The 19943-nt window shown below is 52.1% G+C and overlaps 1 protein-coding gene across 8 annotated transcripts in view; it reads right to left on the reverse strand.

Annotated features, from left to right (window-relative positions):
- Positions 1-1210: 1210 nt before the first annotated feature.
- The window catches only part of Nkain1 (sodium/potassium transporting ATPase interacting 1), a 41897-nt gene continuing 23164 nt past the window's right edge, over positions 1211-19943 (reverse strand). For 2 of the 8 annotated variants that reach the window (XM_063235948.1, XM_013154201.3), the window contains exons 2-7: positions 9117-9254; positions 6248-6328; positions 4796-4993; positions 3940-4000; positions 3348-3429; positions 1211-3212 (exon numbers count right to left, since the gene is read on the reverse strand). In XM_063235948.1, coding sequence (XP_063092018.1) covers positions 3203-3212; positions 3348-3429; positions 3940-4000; positions 4796-4993; positions 6248-6328; positions 9117-9176 — 492 coding nt within the window. In that variant the 5' untranslated portion in view covers positions 9177-9254 and the 3' untranslated portion in view covers positions 1211-3202. Of the gene's footprint in view, positions 3213-3347; positions 3430-3939; positions 4001-4795; positions 5010-6247; positions 6362-9116; positions 9300-19943 lie in introns of those variants that run through there. The other 6 variants (XM_063235945.1, XM_063235944.1, XM_013154198.3 and 3 more) reach the window with 6 other exon arrangements.

Below are 19943 nucleotides of genomic sequence, written 5' to 3' on the forward strand. Positions count from 1 at the left end.
TGTGGATCATTTGAGGAAATGTGTAAGGAGAGGGCAAAGCCATGGGAGCTACAACAACCAGAAATGCCATAGGGGAGGAACCACATGTGCCTTTTGGTAGCAGGGACTGAACTCACAATCTCACACTTGCCAGGCAGGCACTTATGCTGCTGAGCTAAATTCCTGGCCCACATGCATGCCTTTTGGAGCTCACAACTTGCCACAGGTTTGTATTGGATGCTGCACATTAACTACAGGACTAAATATTTGCCCTGCTGGGTTTTGTTTTGTTTTGTTTTGTTTTTTTCCTACCAAGAATCAAACTCATGACATCACACTTCCCAGGCAGGTGCTATGCTGCTGAGCCATATCCCCAGCCCTGCCTTGCTTGATTTTGGATTTGCTTTGGTTCTTATTCTTTGTACCTTTTGGAATGGTAATGTTTATCTTGTGCCATTGAATGTTGGAAGTGTTCAACTTTTCATTTGTACAGGGGCTCACAGCTAAGTGTATGTCTTAGATCTCAGAGACTTGGGGCTTGAACTTTTCAGCAATGTTGAAACTGTTAGGACTTTGGCAACTCCTAGAGATGGATGAAAATGCCTTTTGCATAAAGAGATGTGCATGAGTCTTTGAGGGGCCAGGGGTGGAATGTAATGGTTTGTCTATATGATCCCCCAAAGCCTCATGCAGTCATGTGATTGATTCATGGTCCAATACTGGGATTATGGGTGTGAGTACTATACCCACTGGGGGAGGGGGCAGTCTGCATATCGTATAAGGAAGGGAAAGAGGATTTCTCTCTCTCCTCACCTTTTGATTCTTGTTGCTTTTGGCTGTCTTCTGCCACCATGAGCTATTGCCCTCTGCCATGTGCCACCCTGCCTTGGAGATAGCCAAGTACGGACTGAGTATAAACTGTGAGCTAAATAAACTTTTCCCTCTTTAATTTTGGGAGTTGGGTATTTTGTCCCAGCCACAAGAAAGATGTCAACACATGTTTGCAGAAAAAGAAACAGAAGTCTTTCTAAGAGGTTGTGAGGCCAGGTTCCAGAACCCACTGACTTAGAAAATCTTTGTGTGCTTTTTTGTTTTAGATAAGAGAGGGAGAGTGGTTTTTCAAAAGCCACATATCTGATGCTCAGGAAAATACAGTAATGACGATATGGCCTCCCATCCTGTTCACTCTGCGGCAGGGCACTTTCCTTTCAGGAGAGGACAGGACAGGAAGACAGAGAAGAAAACACCATCTTTAATCAACTCACCTGCACAGAAACCAGGGGAGCACTCCCAGCCTAGCAAGGTCCCAGTGAGAACACCTGGTCCCCTTACATAAATGAGCTTATAAAAGCAAAAGGCCCCAGAGCACTGTGTGGCTAAACCCTCTGAGTAGGAAGAGGCCTGCAGAATGAGGGGAGGGTGTTGGCTGCAGGCAACGGCTGGTCTGGTGGCAGGGTTGTAGCCTGGCCTGATGAGAACAGATTCCTCTTGAGCTGTACTCAGCACTGGTTAGGCTGACCACATGGGACCCGTGGTAGCCAGTCTCTTGGGGGCTGGCTGCTTGGAACTGCTGATGGGACAGTGAGGCGGGGTGCCATTCTAGACCAAGATCAAAAGGGCCATGGTCACCATAGACAGGCTTAGGTGTACAAACCATCTCATGTCTGAGTTTCCTCTACCTTCCTGATGCCTCCTATCATCCTTCATAACCCAGGGCCACTCCCATTGCATGGACTAGGATGCTGAACCCCAATCTTCTCCTAGCCAGTGCTAGGTCACAGGATCCCCAGGGGTGACATGGAGGGAAGTAGGGAAGAAGGGCTCTCACCTCCATTTGCCCTCAGGAAGGGCGGGTGCTGGCTTTTCTGACACACCTCTATTACCCAGACCTCCATTAGAATTCTGAGATTTTTGTTTGTTTTTTGAGGCAGGATCTCACTGTGTAGCCCAGGATGGCCTTGAATTTACAGTGATAAATCTCTCAAGTGCTGGGATTACAGTTATGCTCCACTATACTTGGCCCTTCTGGGCTTACAAGGGGTTGCTTCCGGACACTGGTATGGTCATAAATGCTGGTGGTCTGCAAACACTGGTATCCAGGTGGCATTGACCAGTATCTCCCCACTGGAGCCACAGTGGTGATGTGGATAGAGCCATCAAGGGTTGGCAGTGTTGCTGGGGGAGCAGTGGAGGGGATTGTGGGTGCAGCAGACTTGGTCTCAGGGACGTGGCAGGGTGTAGAGTGACTTAAGCCCCATTTCCCTGTCAAGGGTTGATGGAGGCTAATTCTAGGAAGGCTCTGCTGGGTGTTGGGCTGAATTCAGGGCTTTGGGCTCTGTCCATCCAGTTCCCAATGTGAGAACGGATGGGTATATTGCTTTAAGAGAGATGATGGCATTTTGGTGGTGGTGGTGGTGGTATGTGTGTGTGTGTGTGTGGAGGGTGCAGTGTGTGTGTGGCAGAGTGTCCACGCTGGACGGGGGCTTACAAATGGAACCCAGAGAAAGGCACTGGGCTTTGGAATCTGAAACTACAGAAAGTACACTATGTTCAAGGCCTATCTGCGCCACAAGTTTAGCTGTGTGGCTTCAAGCAAATCACTTTACATCTCTGAGCCTTAGTTTCCACAGTTTAAAGTGGGGATTAAAATCCCAGCCTAGCCCAAGGGATTGAGAGTCAAAGGAGAAGGCTAGAAGAGTCCATCTGCTAAAGGATTATTTTAATTACTTGGAGTAGGGAAACGGAGGCCCAGAGAGGGCAAGGGCTTTGCCACATATCACACCGGGTGTCAGTGACAGAGCTGCGATTGGAACCCAGGACTCCTGCTCCTAGTTCACAGTAGATCTCACCAAGGCTGGTGAATGAGTGAAGAGATGGGGTGTCTGTCTGCCCTGCTCTTTCTCTCTGGACAAGGGCAAGATACTGGATGAAGGGTGAAAGGGGTGGACTGGAAAAGGGAGGAAGACCCTGGTAAATGCCAAGGCTGAGATAAAAAAAATACAAACCCCGCGATGCCCCTCCCCCGGCCGACCCACCCCTGAAGTCAGGGCTCTGTAAGGCCAAGTCCAGTCTGCTCCTTTGGCTGCCCAGCGGGTAAGGCCGCGCAGGCTGCAGTCGGTCCAAGAGACACCAGGGGGCGCGCGCCAACCTTGGCCGGAGCTCCGGGCAGGCGCTGTCAGTCCAGCGGCCAAGGGCGGGGCGCCGAGTAGGCTCCGGACCGAAGCTACCCAGACCTGCAGGAAACAAAGGCGGGGAGGGCGTAGGCACGCGGCAGAGAGCTCTGGCTGCCCTCCCGCCCACTCTTCCACTCTTCCCTCTTCGCTAACTCCAGGCCCCTCCGCGTGCACCCATCCCCGCCCCTGACCCACGTGTACAGTGGCTGCAGCTGTAAATGTGACGTCTTCTGTGGCGCCTGATATCCGTAGGAGTCAAAGCCACCGATGAAGTCAACTGCGGAAGGGGAGAAGGCGAGTTAAGAGGATGGTCCCAAAAGGGAAGAATGGATAGCAGGACCCCAAGCCCGGTGGGAGAGGCGAGGATGGAGTGGGGAGTTTGGGGTGAGGCCATGCACCTAGACACGCAGGAATGGGCCTGTGAGGGCTGGGAGGCCAGGAGCCGGGCCAGCAGAGGCTCAAGTCCCTAGACTGTGGAGCTTGTGTAGGGAGTGGTGGTGGGGAGCGCCTACAGGAAAGAGGGGCCCCGCGGGGCAGGACAAGACGTCCAATGGGGCCAGGCTGCAAAAAGGTGATGGCATGGCCATAGGCTGGACACCTGGATGTCTAGTCTCCAGCCCACAATGGGCAGGCTTTGCAGATCCTACCCACCCCTGCCATCTCTTCACGAAAGGGGCCTCAGGCTGACCCACAGCACCCCACCCCCACCCCTTCAAGCCGCCTTGGCCCTGTCCAGGGTGCTGAAAAGCCAGGCCAGGGCTTTCCCTCCCTGGGACGCCTCACTCACAGCTGTCCTCCTCCTCCAGGAACACTTTGCTCACATAGCAGGCAAACACAAAGCCGAACAGCTAGAGGAGAGAATGACAAGTGAGGGCAGAGAGCACAGCTTCTCCTTGGTCCTCGCCCACTCACCCCAACTTGGGGAGGCTGTATCCTGCCTGGTCTAAGGCAAACCCACCCCAACAGTTTCAGGTTCAATACCAATGCTTAAAAGTCAAACATACTTGGTCCCATTCTTTTTTTTTTTTTTTTTTTTGGTCTTTTTCCTTTTTATCGGTACCGGGGATTGAACTCACGAATGCCTGCTTGCAAGGCAGGTGCTTATGCGCACTGAGCTAAATCCCCAGCGCCTTGGTCCCATTCTTTATTCTTGGAGTGTGACTTCTGACAAGCAATTGCCCCTTCAAGCTCCAGTTTTCCTAGTGACACGGGCAATGCCTTACTGACTTGTTGTGAGGAGTGTGTATGTGCGTGTGCACGCACACCGCACGCGCGCACGTGCAAAGTGCCCAGAACAAGGCCGGCCTGGAAATGGGACTCCTGTCATCTTTAGAGCACCCTCCCTATTCTCACAACTCTACTGGGCTCTTTTTGTGACTAAGGATACAAGTTTAGAAAAAGTATATGATGGTCATATGGTGGGTGGACTCACGATCTGATGCCTCATCGTGTTCATTAAACCTGTCCACTCGTGGGACAGGGGCTAGGGCCAAGGTGAAGGGAGGTGGCACAAGATTTGGAAGCTAGTCCAAGCAGAAGGCAGGCTGAGACCTGTCTCCTCCTCTTAACTCCTCCTCTTAGGATAAAGAAGGGTTTTGGGATGCAGCCCTCCCCTCTGAGAGTTTGTGGGGCGGGAGACTTACTGCCAGAAAGATCTGCAGAGCACTGCTGAGGGCTTCAATGTAGGGATAATCCAGCAGGCAGCCGGTGACAGAGATGACATGGTGGTCCTCCAGGGCCAGGCGGGAGTTCAGAACAGGAGTCACTAGGCATCCCGGTCCGTTCTCCATCCACCAAGAGCGGTGCAGCGATGTATTGAAGGTCATGATGAAGTCCCGGTCCTGGGGGCAGAGGGGCCTGGGATACTGAGCGGGGTCAGGGGAGTTACACAGCACACCTAGATCTCAAGCAGCCTCTTCTCTGGGTTGATTTAGGAAAGGAATGAAGATTCCACTTGCAAGTCCATGTTTTGGCCAGCAGGTGGCAATTGATGCTCGCGCAGGCCTCACACTTACCACCGAGTTGGAAAGGGGTTGGTGGAGATTCAGAATTTCAGGGCTAGAAGGGACATTAACAGAGACAGGGTCCAACTCCCAGTCGCTGGTGAAATGCTCAGTACATGCCCTCCACATGCCACTTGGTCTCTCCACTGCTTTCCTGTATGCTAATGGGTTCACCTCTCATCTCTTTGGTCCTTGATCTCCCCATTTGTTACATGGAGAAATGGCTGGGCTACAGCAGAAGCTCTTGCCCAGGTATGCAGCACGCGCTTATCAATCTTCAGCCAGATCAAGGCTTACTGTGTGCTGGCCCCTTACATGTGGGCTCTCACTACATCCCCTCGAGTGAAATTGGAATTATCGCTGTTTCCACTTACTAGAGGAAGGGAAGCTCAGATGGGACAAGCCACTGCCCAGGGCCAGGCTGCTGGGAGATATTGGAACAAGCTTTTTATTTTTTTCCTTTTTTTTTTTTTTAATTTTTTTTTTTGGTGCTGGAAATAGAACTGAGGGCCTCACACTTGCCAGGCAGGCAGTGCACCTGCTGAACTATATCGCTTGCTAGGACTAGGTTTTGAACGCAGGAAGGTTAAACCAGAAAGCCAAAGCTCTTATAGACATATTTTGCTTCCTTTATCTAAAAGTAGAAGTGTCTTTCTGGGCTGGTCTTCAAGCTAAACAAACTTTCCTCAAAAGTTCTCCATCTGACAAGGGCTATTCAGTGTCCCCTGAGCAAACATTAACTAGTACTTTCCTTTCTGAAAATTATTGATCCCAAATCTTTGGGTCTGAGCTATACAAAGTGCATGGCATTTTCAAGCAGCCCAACACATGCTGTGGGTTTTACTGTGCTTCTGTTCAGCTGGAATCTCTGGCCCATCCTTACTTGGACATCTCTTTAGCTTCACTGGTTCCATCAGTTTCTGAGAAGTGCAGAGGAGGCAGAAACAGGGGTGTTGCACAGACTACTTGAGTGTGGAGAGGTGGGGAGGTCTTTAGACTTGAGACCCCAGGCCTATACCACACTAAGAGCCCTAAGGTAGGGATGGGAAAGGTCAGGCTCTGCCTTAGGGCACTGCCAGGCCTGAAGCTTACCTGGGACAGTTGTCCAACCTCCAGGTAGAAGCAGATGATAAATGCATTCCAGCCAACCCAGAGCACCAGCCAGGCTGCATACTGGGGAAAGCAGAGGTGGGTTCAGGGTGGGGCCTGGGGAGTGGGGAGGCGGCGAGTCAATGGAGTCACAGGTCAAGGGAGGAGGAGACCTTTGCAGGGGAAATCATGGTAACACTCCAGGGAACACACTGTCATTTCCAAGTCGTCTTCATGTACATCCAGTCCTTACCACAGCCCTGCAAGGCAGGCTTCAGCCTCCCAGAGAGCACTAAAGCTGCGAGGTCTCAGCTTTCTGAAATCACACAGCTAGGAAGCAGGAGGGCTGGCATGCTCATCCACATCGTGTTACTCCACTAAAACCTTCCACTAGGCTAGAGGTCTCTAGAATGTACTAGAATCGCTCAGGGAGTGATTAAAAATGCAGATTCCAGCTGGGGACAGTGGTGGTCACTTGTGGTCCTAGCTACTTGGAAGGCTGAGGCAAGAGGATCGCTGGAGCCCAGGAAGGAGTTTCAAAGCCAGCCTGGACAACTCAGTGAGACCTTCTCTCTCTCTTTCATCTCTCTCTCTCTCTCTCTCTCTCTCTCTCTCTCTTTCTCTCTCTCTCTCTCTCTCTCTCTCTCTCTCTCTCTCTCTCTCTCTCTCATCTCTCTCTCTTTCTCTCTCTCTCTGTACCAGGGATTGAACTCATGACTTTGCACTTGCTAGGCAAGTGCTTGTGCCACTGAGCTAAATCCCTGAGCTGGAGACTTCATCTCTTAATTCAAAGAAAAAAAATACATGGGTTCCTAAGTCTTACTTACAGATTTACTGATTCTGAGTTGTTAGGGATGTTGCTCAGGAGCTGTTTGAACAACACTGAATTGTGACTTGGCTGATACCTTTTAGAACATATTTCAGATGACAAATCACCAGAGGGGAAAGGCCTCATCTGCCTCATTCACCATGCAACATAAGTGCCCAGCACAGAGCAGATATGCAGGGGTGGGTGACTCAACTGACCTCAGGCCTCAGGAAGTAGTGTGTAAAGTATTCCTGTTAGGCCACAGCTGTAATCAGAAGTGGGTGGTCAGAAGGCCTGAGGCTGAGGACTGGCATTTAATGGAGTAGGGGGGTGGGGAATTCGGATCCACATTATTTCCTAGGGGACTTTTTTTTCTGTGTCGAAGATAGAACTCAGGGCCTTGAACATGCGAGGCCAATGCTCTTACCACTGAATTATACCCCCAGCCCCATGAAGCCTTAATTCTTGTAAATGGCTGAAATCCTCTGTGAGAGGGTAGGGTCAGCAGTGGCTTAAAGATGCTCAGAACTTGGGACCAAAACACACAGGAAGTCATCCTGAAGCCTGGAGCCTGAGAACAATGGTGACATCTCACACATACCTGGGGCTGGTATGAGGGGTCAGAGGAGGTGGGGGCAGGGCAGTGGGTGAGGCCTGCAGAAAGGCTGGGGTGAGCAGATCAAGGAGCATCCCCAAAACGGAAAGGGAGCCAAGCCCCTACCCAATCTATTCATTCTGTCACTATTTTCCCTCCTTGTTCTGTAAAGTGCTCCCAAGTGGCCCAGGTCAGTTGGAACAGCCCCAGCAATCTTGGTACCTGGCCAGAGAGAGGCTGGAGCTGCATGGTTAGGGCAGCATGGGGACCTCTCAGCCTCTGAGTCATCCCCCTTCCAGGTGTGGCCACTTCTCAGGAGGACAGAATCTCAGCCACAGCCACAAGCCTGAGAGGGCAGGGCACAGCAGGCTTGGGAGGTGGGTGTTCCACACAGGGCCTGTGCCTGTGCTTGAGTGGCTGCCACCTGGTGAACAGCACAGTTGACAGTGGCTGTTCACCCAGGGCTGTCCTGAGAACTGGAGGGAAGTGTTCTATGTCAGAGGATGCAGAGTTCCACAGGACCTGCCCCCTGGCTCCTGGGAGGTAAAGTCCTAGAATGGCTGAGGATGGGGTCTTGTTAGCATGTCACTGCCGGCCAGTGTCATTGTAACTGTGAGCCACACCCTCAGAAGTACATCTAGTGAAAAGCCCCCAGAAGCCCTGTGCAGAGGTCCCTGAAGAACAGCAGGAACCAAAGGTGAGTCTAGCTGGAAAAAGGAGCTTGAGACATTGTGGGGGACCAGGGCTTGGAAAGAGGAAGTGGGGGTGCATGCTGGGAACAAGATCAGAGTCCTGGAGCTTGCCTGTAGGAGCCCCTAACCTCAAAGCCACAGTAGCTGCTCTGCACTGTCCTTGATGCGTATCAGTAAGCAGGGACAAAAAAGCCAAGCCTTTTGAAGTTTCTTAGTGCCCTGAGAAACTGGACAAGATGAGGCCCACCTCTCCTTGGTCTATGACCCTGGTTTGCTGAGGCAGCTTGGTGGCAGGGTGGGAGGCTTCACTGCAGACCCGAAGCTCTCATCCTGGCCCTGCTTTTACTAGTTGTGTGGCTTTAGGAAGCCTTGTAACCTTTCTGAGTCTCAGTTTTCTCATCTGAGAAATACCTTTCTGAGTCTCAGTTTTCTCATCTGAGAAATGCAGATGGTAGGACAGAGCTCACAGGACTGTTGTAAAGATGAGCTAAAGCATGTGAACATGAGCAGTGTGCCTGGCACAAGCAAGGTTCTTGCTAAGTGATCTATCTTGTTATGTTTGGATTATTTCCCTGGGAAATCCCTGAAGAAAATGGTCTCCTCCAAGCAAAGCTGCATTGGGATTTGGGCACCCATCCCCTAGCTGGGCTGGAGCCAAAACAAGCCAGTCTGAGTGTCCAGGATTGGGGGACAGTTTTGACTAGAGGGACAGGGAGGGTGAGGTTGGCAAGGGTGGGAAGAGGGGCCTGGCTTGGGAAGGGGCTAGGTGAGTCATACCAGGATGAGATACCGGGAACGATACTGCACGGTGCCAAAGATGCCCAGGATGACCGCCATGATATGCAGGAAGTTGGCCAGGATGGGAGCCCACTGGTAGCCCAGGAAGTCAAAGATCTGCCGCTGCAGTGCAGCCACCTGTGGAAGAGACAGGCTGAGGCCACTGCCACCCTTCTGCTTGACCTTGTGGAGCAGAAGACACCAGTTATTGAGGTGACGGGCACAGTCTCAGAGTCATCTACCTTCCCACACCAAAAGGATGCTGGGAGTTGAGGGTTTCCTCAGGGGCAAGTCTGTGCAAGTGGGGCAGGGGTCCCTAAGCCTGAGCATCATTTTGGCCCACTAGCCCTGGAGCCCCTTCTACATGAAGGGAGGTCAGTGAGCCTAGGACTCAGGCTGGCTGTCCCAGAGGTAAGAGAGAGGCTAAACCATAGGTTTTCAGGGCCCAGGTTCATCATTGTGACCCATGGAATCCCTGGGTCATAGAGACCACCCACTTCTTTCGCTGAAGGAATTAAAATAGATTGCAAAATTTGCTCCGCATTCTTCCTCTATTTCCATGCTCTTTGGCATTTTGGTAAGGCTGTGCTGGGTCATGTGACCTGCTTTGCCCAATGGAACTTTAGCAAATGTTGCAAGGGGAGGCTGGGAAAATGCATGGGCACTTGCATACATGGGAGCTTGCCTACTTGATTCATATGTAACAGAGAGGATCATGTGAAGGAGCCCAAGCTGAGCTGCTGGAGGGCCAGACACACGGGGGAAGAACAGAAGAAACTTGCTGACAGTTGGCCAATCACCAAATGTGTGAGCGAGACCATCTTCCAGCCTGTTGATGCACTAGGCTACCCACCAGCTGACCAAACACAGCCCAGCCCAGAACAAGTGCCCCCACTGATCCACAGGATATTGAGTTATATAAAATAAAAGGCTGTTTTAAACTGTGATGTCCTGGAGTGATTTGTTATGCAGCAAAAGCTAACTGATACATACAGAACACAACCATCATTCCCTTCCCAGCAGCCCCTGGTTCAACTTTTTAGCCAATAAACAGCAACAAAGATACCCAAGATAACTATTATGTATGGCTAAGACTCCTTCAGATGACTGAGTTCAGCTCTTTTTTCCACCACTGTCCATGGGGTTTACATACGGTTGGCCCCATTTCTAGGTTCTATGGTGGGCAGGTAACCCATGTCCAGCCAAGACCAGTAATGGATTAGGCACAGGCCACTCACTCTGCCCCATTCCCGAGTGTCATTCTGCATATGTGTGGAAACAATTGGGACACAGGTGCTGTCTGCCAGGATACCTGAATGGAAGTGGTGCCAGCTTGGAACTGTTTGTGACCACTTTTGCCAACTCAAGGGAATGGCCTGCCCTGAAAGCCACAGCTGAGGGGCTGTGGGAGGAAGAGGGAACAAGCCAGGGGAGTGTCCTGGTGACAAGGCTTTGGGTCTTAGGATCTAGTATGCCTAATGCAGTCTCCCTCCTCATACTTCCAATTTCTGTGGCTTGTAACCAACTGTCTTAAACTGAAGGAAGAGAAAGAGGGTCTGGGGGTAGGGGTGGGGATTCTGATCAAGCGAGGTGATCCCAGAAACATTTTCTTGGCAGGGAGGCAGGAGGTGGAGCTGATGCCACCACACAGATGGTGAAGCTTGGGTAGCGACCAACAAAGCTGCAGGCTTGGACAAGAGAATGAAGGAGGTCTGGGGGTGCCAGACCCAGCCCTGGCACTCCCTGCTTCGTGCCAGCCTGCCTCTTGTTGGTGGCTCTTCTCCCAGGACTGCAGATGGTAAAGAGCTTTCCAACTCCACTTCTCACTGGATATTCCTTGGCAGAAAGGCAGAGCTGGCATCAGCATCTCATTTTGGAGAAAAGAGAACATGGCGCTCTGAGAGGGCAGTGACTTGCCCAAGGTTACACAGCAGGTGACACCTGTTGCACCTGGGCACCAATGAACTACCTGCCCAGTGGTACTGATTTGGAAGTGAAGAGGTACAGGTCCTGTAGAGTCTGCCCCTGACTGCTAAGTGACTTTGGGCAGTCACTCTCCCTGCTCTGCTCCTGCACACCAAAGTCACTTGACCAGAGAATCCAGTTTTGGCTGAGCTTTGAGGAGAAACTCAGCAGGATGAGTGCTGTGGTCTTTCATGGCTGCTCCCCATCCTAAACACTCTGATGCTACCACTTCCATCTTCTCCCCTCCACCATGACCCAGGCCATCCTTGGTAGTGCCAGTGGCTTGGGATACAGCTTGACACTCTCCACTCCATTGGTACGCGGTCCTAAGGAAGACAGTCCCCATCAGAGGATGAAGGAGGAGGCTGTGACGGTGATACTGAAGGCAGAGCGGCAGGATGTCTGGCCCAAATATATCCATCTGAGAGACAGTATCATCCCACCCCACCCAGGCCCCTGCTCATAACTCCTATTAATTAACAACAACAACAACAACAAAACAGCACAGCTCTGGAGTTACTCAAACTCAGGTCTGCTTTACCAGCCTACTCTGTGACTTAGGGAAAGTCAATGTCTTTCTCTGAAGCTATTTCTTCAGTTGTGAATATAAGATACTCCCTCCACTGAATTGTAGTGAGGATATGAAGACATCACATAAACAGACAATTAGACGCGATAAACGGTAGCTAATTAATAGACGGCTTAACAGCCTGAGCTGCTTAGTTTGGCCCTGAAGGCTCACTAGGATCTGGTTCAGTGCTCATTCCCTGTCAACCCTGCCTTTGAGCGGCTGAAACAGTAGTTAAAGTCCCACGTGCACTTCCTTTTGTTTTACCTGAGTCCTGCTTGGTCTTCAGAGTGTAGCTGTTTCCTCCTTCGCAGGAAGACCTCCTGGATTGACCCACCAAGAGCTCTCTCCACAATGAACTGACCGCCTGAACCTGGTGCATCTGCTGCTCCTGCCCCTCCCAGCCTCACCCCTGCTCCCTCCCTCACCTCTGACAACCGCTCACCCACCCCTCCTCCACCCCTCCACACCTGCCAAGCCCTCTTCCACTCTGGCTCATTGCTAATGAGCTCACCGACATTTAGTCTCAGTCTAGCAAGGAGGTGGACAGGCAATCAGATAATTCAAACCAGGGTAGTCAGCACCATAATCCAGGCCTTATTGAGGCAGATTTAAAGTTACTTTTTTTTCTTCTAATGGGATTGAACTCAGAGCCTTTGTCCTTAGCCACCCTGTTCCCTTTTAAAATTTTGAAACAGTCTAAGTGCCCAGGTTGGGTTCTAACTTGCGATCCTCCTGCCTTAGCCTCTCAGAATGCTGGAATTACAGCCTACTCAACAATGCCTGACTTAAAGATACCTTTTTAAAAAGTAGGAGTCAGTGTCTTTTAAATAATATCAATCCTAAAGATATTATTGTCGGGGCTGGGGATTGAACCCAGGGCCTTGTGACGCTAGGCTAACACCTCACCATCGAGCTAAACCCCTAGCCCTTAAAGTTATATTTTTGAAAACCAGGAGGAACATTCCAGAACTCCTGATTGTGTCACAGCAATATGCAGCCAATTAACAAATACAGATAAGAAGGAAGCGGGAGGACTATCTTCCCCATCTAGTTGCACCACCTTAGAAACAATCTTCTGAGGCGGCAGTGACTATAAATCATAAGCAGCCTCGTGTGTCCTTGTTAGTTGGATGGAGGAATTGTGTGGAGGCAACAGCAAGCTAGTCTTCTACAAAGATTTCAAATTCATGTGCACCGAGGGACAAAAACGGCTCTGGGGATATTTTTACCAGGTCAAGCTGCAAGCTAGATAAGTGGGCTTCTCAAATCTCTCTGAAGTGGGCCAGCAGGGAAGTCCTAGGAGGCAACTCCCGGGCTTCTGCCGAGTTCTCCAGGCAGAGAGTGTTTGGCAACCGCCCACCTTGGCCTCCGTGCTTTTGGGAGTGAGTACGGTCCACCCAGGGCTTTTGTATTGACTACATCCTCAGCCCTTTTTAAAATGTTTATTTTGAGTCAGGTCTTGCTAAGTCACTAAGTTGCCCAGCTGGGTTTAAATGTGTCATCTTTCTGCTGGAGACTCCAGAGTGCTGAGGTTACTGGCACCCACCACACCTTGCTCCTTCTTAAAGATGAGTTTGTCACCTTTGTCCTCCTCCTCAGCTTCCACATCTGGAGTGGCCCCACTCAGCAGTCTCTCAACACCTTCCCCATTCCTCTGCATGTGACCCCAGTGCCCCTTGGACAGTACCCCCAAAGTCACCGATTAGAAAGCCCCTCCCAAGCTTCCCAGGTGATTTCCTAACGCCCTTCAGGATGACAGGGCCAGTCTTGTACTGCTGGGACCCTATGATGCTTTGATGTCAGCCTTGCCACAGCCCAGAATTCCTCCTCCACCACAGTGGCAAGAAGCCCTCAGCTGGACAGAGCCAGTGGGCAGCTCTCCCACTGTCTGCACCGCAGCCCATCATTCTACATCACACAGGGTCCACAGCAGACCCACACTCATGGCCCCAACGTGGCTCCTGGTATCATCCACAACCCTACTAGGCTTCTCCCATGATAGTTTAGGATCTCCTTTTTGTCCTTGGTCCTCCTGGATCCCCAAGGCCTCCCTCTCAGTGATGGCCAGGCCACCCTGCTTCATCTGCCGAATCCTCCCAGCCAGGGCCATTTCCGGTCCTGCCTCAGTCTTCGCGGGAGCACCGCACACAGGCCCTTAGCTCCTGTAGACGCAGCTCCCCTTCTCCCAGCACCCTGGCCACTGGCTCCTGAACATACCCAAGTCTCTGCCATTATCCATCCCCACAAGCCCTGCCTATGTCAATTCTCCTATCTAAAACTGTTTCAAAGGTCTCCACGCACTGCCTGCCATCCTGTGCCCACTATCATGCAGCTTTGGTCACTGAAATGGTTCTCTCTGAGGTCACTATGACCTCCATGTCACCGAGGCTGGCAGCAGCATTTCAGTGCTCAGCTTCCTCATTGCGCTTGCCTCCAGGTGCCCTCTCCCGCCAGTGACACTCTGCTTCTGCCCTGGAGGCAGCATGACCTACGGGTTAGGAGCAAAGCCTGGGCTAGCACACTGGTGCCATCATCATGTATTATGCAACCTCCCTGCACCTCAGCTTTGCCAACAGAGTGCATATGAGTTGGTCACAGGGCGCCTGCCTCTTCTACCCCGTGGCTTTATTTTTTCCACAATGCTAATCATCAGCCAAGGTGCCACCTGCTCCTATGTTTTGTCCATCCCTATACCAGGTGGCAAGCTCCGAGGGCGGGGCTCCTACTTGTGGTGTCCACCGTGGTACTTTCAGGGCAGGGTGGGCCACAGTGCAGGTGGTAAAAGTTAAGCCAATTATCTACCCTCCCCAGCTTCCCTTATTCTGGTCCTAGATATCAGAGGGCTTCAGAGGCACAACTCTGGGCTCTCCTCTGGGCACCATATGTCCTGGGGAACCTGTGCCCCACTCCCTCATGACTGCCAGCCTGCTGGAACTTCAGACTTCAGTCCCTTTCTATCCAACCACTTACCAGGTGGCTCATTGGGAATTCAACCCCCTCAAACCTGGTCCATTTCCAGAAGGGGTCTGGGCCCCCACTGTGCCCACCTGCTGGAGCTAAACCTCAAATTTAGGTGCTGCTTCCTACGCCTCCAAATTTCTCACATCCCGCCACTTTCCTCCACCCCTCCTTTCTCTCACTTGGCCATACCAGTCCCCCCTGCCAGCCTCCTTCAAGCCAAGGGGCCCCCTCTCCTCTCCAGAGTGAAGCCCCAGGCTCCCCCTGCTGCCCTTCCCCCGCCCTTAGATCCCCACCTCCACCCCTGATTATTTATTTATCGGGTTGCTGCCAGCTGAAGGGGATGCTGTTGCCATGGGAACCTTCAGCCCCGAGTCAGGGCTGTCTCTGTTCTCAGTAGGATGCTCTTGTCTGTCTAGACACCAACCCCAGGAGCCCAACCCAGGTGGGGGGTGGAGGGGCAAAGGATGAATAATGCAGATGGGCCCACCCTAGCCTCAGGAAGCTGGGGGGGTGGCGAGGGCAGGGAGGTGCCTGGGCTGTGGAACCCATCAGAAGCCTCCTGCAACCAAGCCCCTGCCAGCCAATTTTGCAAGTCAACTACCTTCCTGGCCAAAAGTCTGGCAGGGCTGCCACAGGCCTCACATGTAGAAGTTTGGCCAGCCACGGTCTGAAAAAGGAGGTAGCTCTTGGATTCTAGAGCACAGTTTGGTCTAGTGTGGTTCTGTCTCTTTGATGGACTTTTTGGTCTGGAGTCCAAAAGGGCTGAGCTGCAGCCCAGCTTAGTCACTGACTCTGCACGATATGTGGCCCCTGGGCAGGCTGCTCCTCTTCTCTAGGTCTCAGTGTCCTCACTGGTAGTGTCCTGAGGACATAGACAGTTCACACAAAGCTCTCAGCAAGCCTGGTGCCTGGCACACAGCTGGTGATCAGCACACGGCAGCAGCCTTTGTGGTACCCTCAAACTCAAGCCCCCCTTTCCCAGTGGATTTCTGAAGCAGCTGACAAAATTAAATTCGACTTGGTCCCTCATGCATGAAATGAGGGAGTGGGCTGGGAGGAGCCCTGGAGATGGGGGTCCAGCTCCTGCCTGAGGAGGGGGACGGTGACAGAGAGGCAGGAAAGGCCCGGCCTTTAGTCAATGCCATTGGAGCTTGAGCCAAGCCGTCCAGCTAGAGGCCCAAAGGAAGACAGTCGCGGAAACCAAGTGATCTTTGGCAGGAGCAAGGAAGAAGGTCCTGGAGGGACTGAATCTAGTGAACAAGTATTTCTTGGGCAACGACTGTGTGCCAGGCCTGGGGTAGGCACAGGGAAAGTCGTAGTGAAGTGGGTGGCTTGGTCCAAGCGCAAGCCCAGACGCGGCCAGCAGGGGGATCCTGAGGGCTGAGGGAGGGCACCTTGGGCCCAGGGGCCTCCTCCAGCCGGTGACCTTTGCAGACTTGCCACAACCCGGCGCTCTTTCTCTCCGGTTCCCCCAGCCCTTTCGCCTCTCCCGCCCCAGCACCAGCCCCACCTCCTGGAGAAAGGCCAAGCTATCACTGCTAAGTAATGGAAGCCAAGCAGCAGAACAATGCGATTCTATTGTCCAAAAAACAAAAACCTAAAAGACACCAAATGTGTATGGCAGACACCAAGAACAGCCACAAGAGTTTATCTCCAGGGAGTTTATCTCTGAGACAGGGAGGCTTTGACTTTTAGAATACATGTTTCTGTATTTCTGAAATGTTTTACAACAAAGATATATTTTTTAAAAGAAAGTTACCCAAAAATGCAGATTTTAATTCAGTTCTGAGATGATGTGAAAGATCGCCAGAAACCAGGCATGGTGGCACACACCTGTAATCCCAGCACTTGGGAGGCTGAGGCAGGATGATTGCCATCCTGGGTTACATAGTGAGTTCAGTGCTCTTCCTCAAGAGCAAACTGCCGTGCAATCTTGGCCAAGACTCTGCTCTCTGAGGCTCACTCTGTCTCATCTGCCTCTGAGGCTCCAAATCTCTGTCCAGGCTTGCACCGCTGTGGCCTTCCTGGCTGCAGAGAGACTGGCCTTGGAGCCTGGGTGACCTCTGCTCAGAGTCTAATGCCCCCCACCCACCCACTGAGGGCTGCCTTGCCAGCCCATGGTGCCTCCTGTCCCCAGTTCTGCTTGGGTCCTCACAGTCCTGCCTTTTTCAGCCTGAGGATGATGTTCAGGTCCATCCCTTTCTCTCCTCCGGATGCTGCCAGCGAGGGCCCTCTGTCCCCACAGTCACTGTGGATGTGGCAGAGCTGGGATGTGGGGCTGTCTCTATGCTCCTTCTTCTGTCACCCGCCTCAGAGGAGGAGGAGCATCGGACTGAGATAACTCAGAGTCTGCTCTGGACCAGTGAGTGAGTCCCTTGCCTATGACAGTCATGGAGCCCGACATGTGAGGATCCAGACTCTCTTCTGATTACTAACAACTGGTGTTCCTCCACTCTTCAGGTGTTCCTCCAGGGCCTTTAGTGTGCCATGCCTGAGAACTAAGTTATGAGCACAGCAGACCCAGGGCCTGTCCTGGAGAAGACTGTCCTGCCTCTTCCCTCCTGAGTCCTGCTCCAAACAGCGACAGAAGGGGCGGGGACAGAAAGGTGTTCTTTTCCACGACAATAACACAATGCAGGAGACTAACAGTCACTCTCAGTGGTACTCAGAATATTTTATTGAGCACTTACTGCACTATTATCTTGGTACCTGGGGCTGAACTCAGGACTTCATATATAGGAGGCAAGTGTTCTGCCATTGAACACTCCATACCCACGTCATAGCTCCTAATCTCATCCCCATGTGCAGAGGAGGAAACTGAGGCCAGTGGAGGAGTTTGTGCAAGGGAACACAGGAGGGCTAAGCCTCCAACTGGTCTGCTGAAGCCAAGTCCTTCCTCTTCCCACCATATCCTGGGACTTGGTGACTCGGCCAGTTTGCATGACCTTGTGTTTGGAATCTGAGTCATGGCCCTTGTGGAGGGGCCTCTGGCTGGAGAGGTAATCCTTCTCCTTCTCCTCCTCCTCCAGGCAGGTCCTCCCACCCAGCCCCAGATCAGACCTCCATCTGTCAGTCTTCACACCCTCCTGCTGTGGCTCTGTCTTCCACCTCAGATGGGCCTGGGGGAAAGAGGGAGCAGCTGGTCACTACCTTCCACATAATTAGCCCTCAGAGACCAGCTTGGAGCTGGAGGGGAGGCCCAGGACCATCTCAGCAGGCAGATCTGGCCAGCCAGGGTCCTGTTGGGAAGCGGGGGCCTCGCCTCTGTCTCCATGGCAACCCCATCTCAGTGACCACTGACCCGTCTCCACCCCTTCCTCAGCTGGGGCTGCTCTGAAGGCTTCTTTTGGGCAGATTCGCCTCCCTACACCTCCGAAGTGGCAGCTGCATTATTAGAACTGTGGGCCTGGCAGTGACCCAATTAACATATATCTACATTAATTTGCATAAATCCTGGGCGGTGGGGCCCAGGATGCTGCTACCTCGGAGAAACCTAACAGAAATTCAAAATCTTTCCACCCCATTGGGCCTATCTCCACATCTACCATCTGGTGCAAACCCACACTGTCCACAGGAGAGGACTTCAGGCCAGTGACTGTGACTCAGTTTCCCCTTCGGGAGATGACACAGATGCACAAAAAGGTACGTGCTCATAGGGCTGGAGTCTCCTAGATCTGTTTCCAAGGCAAGGCCTCCCACGTGGCCTTTGCCCTCCCTAATTTCTGGGTTCTAGCAGGAAGTAGATTAGAAGCTGGAAATGCCAGCTTTGCACATTTATCCTTCAGTAACAACATCTCCTATGGCCTCCGCCCTTCAGTGGGTGCATCCTGGGAGCAGAGGGCATCTGAGCGGGTTCTGCCCATCACTACCCCTCTGACAACCAGAGATAGCTTATATTGGTGGGAGAAGGCACTCAAGCTGCATGGTTCTGGTTTAGGTCTGGGCTCTGGAATTCATCGTTCTGTGAGTTTTTTATCTTCCACATAAGCCTGTTTTCCTCTTTGTAAAATGGTGGTAACAATGGCCTTCATATTTCCTGGAGCTATAACAATTAAATGAGATCTTATAAATGAGATAATGCCAGGGCCTGGTATAGTAAGCATCTCTCACAGTGGAACCCCAGCTTGTAGAAGGCTGAGGCAGAAGGATCCCTGCAAATCTGAGTGTTCCTGTTTGCCCAAGACCATGGGGATTTCTTTGGGTGCAGCACTTTCAGGGACCAAGCCTAGAAGTCCTGGAGCAGCTGGCCACTTTGGATGTGGGATAATGTAGATGATGGGGCAGCTCTGGAAAGTTGCAGGGGGTGGGTGAAACAGGGCTGGACCTTAGCCCAGGGTGCCAGGGAGTGGTGCCTGGGAGGCAGGGAAGGCCTGATGAGAATGGGGTGCTTGGGAGAAGGTGGGGTTGGAGCTGGGGAGGAGATAGGAGTGCCAAGGCCTTTCTTGGCATGCTGAGGCTGGACCTGACTCCTCCACCCCTGAGTCCACTCGCAGGTTTCTCACTCACCTCTGCCTAATCCCTGTGCCGAGACTGCTGGGACCAAGGCAGGCTCTGGAGTGGGCAGCACAGCCTGGAAGGAGGGGAAGATAACCCAGTGGGGAGAGCTAAGCACAAACAGGACCTCCCCGGAGATGCTGCTGCAGACAACTGAACATTTGGATAGAGAAAACGGTGATTAATCAGATTCCCCGACTAAGCACAATGAGCACCGCCATATAATTAAGCCAAAAACTTGCAGCAGAAAGCACCTTAATGGAGCAGGCACTTAGGTGGAGAATTAATCATGACAGCGTTCAGAATTCCACGAGTGGCTGGAGGGATGGAGGGTTGGGGACAGCAAAGAAAACCACGTGGAGATAAAGCCTGCTTGGAACAGGGCTGAGGCCAGGAGCCCAGGAGTCCAGCCCGGGCTCTGAGTCAGGCAGACCTGGCACTATGTTCCAGCTCACAGGCTGTGGGATCTGGAAAGGGGCCTGGGGACTCAGTTTCCTCAGTTGTAAAATGAGAGTCATGTCTACTTCCTGGCTTTATGTGAGGGTTTAATGAAATAACAGAAAAAATTCTGCATATACGAGGCGTTCAACAAATGGCGGTAGGCGGAGCAAGTCATCTTCCCTCTCCGGATCTTAACTTCCTAGTGACAAGAAGAGAGTGCTAATATTGTTCCTGGCAGCACTAGGGATTAAACCCATAGCCTCTAGACTAAGATGCAACCCCAGCCCTTATTTATTTATTTTTGTCTTTTTCCTTTTTATTGGTACCAGGGATCGAACTCATGACTGCCTGCTTGCAAGGCAGGCGCTTTGCCGCTGAGCTAAATCCCCAGCCTC

Source organism: Cavia porcellus, unplaced genomic scaffold, assembly GCF_034190915.1.
Source record: "Cavia porcellus strain 051 isolate PalLab524CR breed Dunkin Hartley unplaced genomic scaffold, mCavPor4.1 scaffold_25, whole genome shotgun sequence".
In the NCBI taxonomy this organism is placed as follows: Eukaryota; Metazoa; Chordata; class Mammalia; order Rodentia; family Caviidae; genus Cavia; species Cavia porcellus.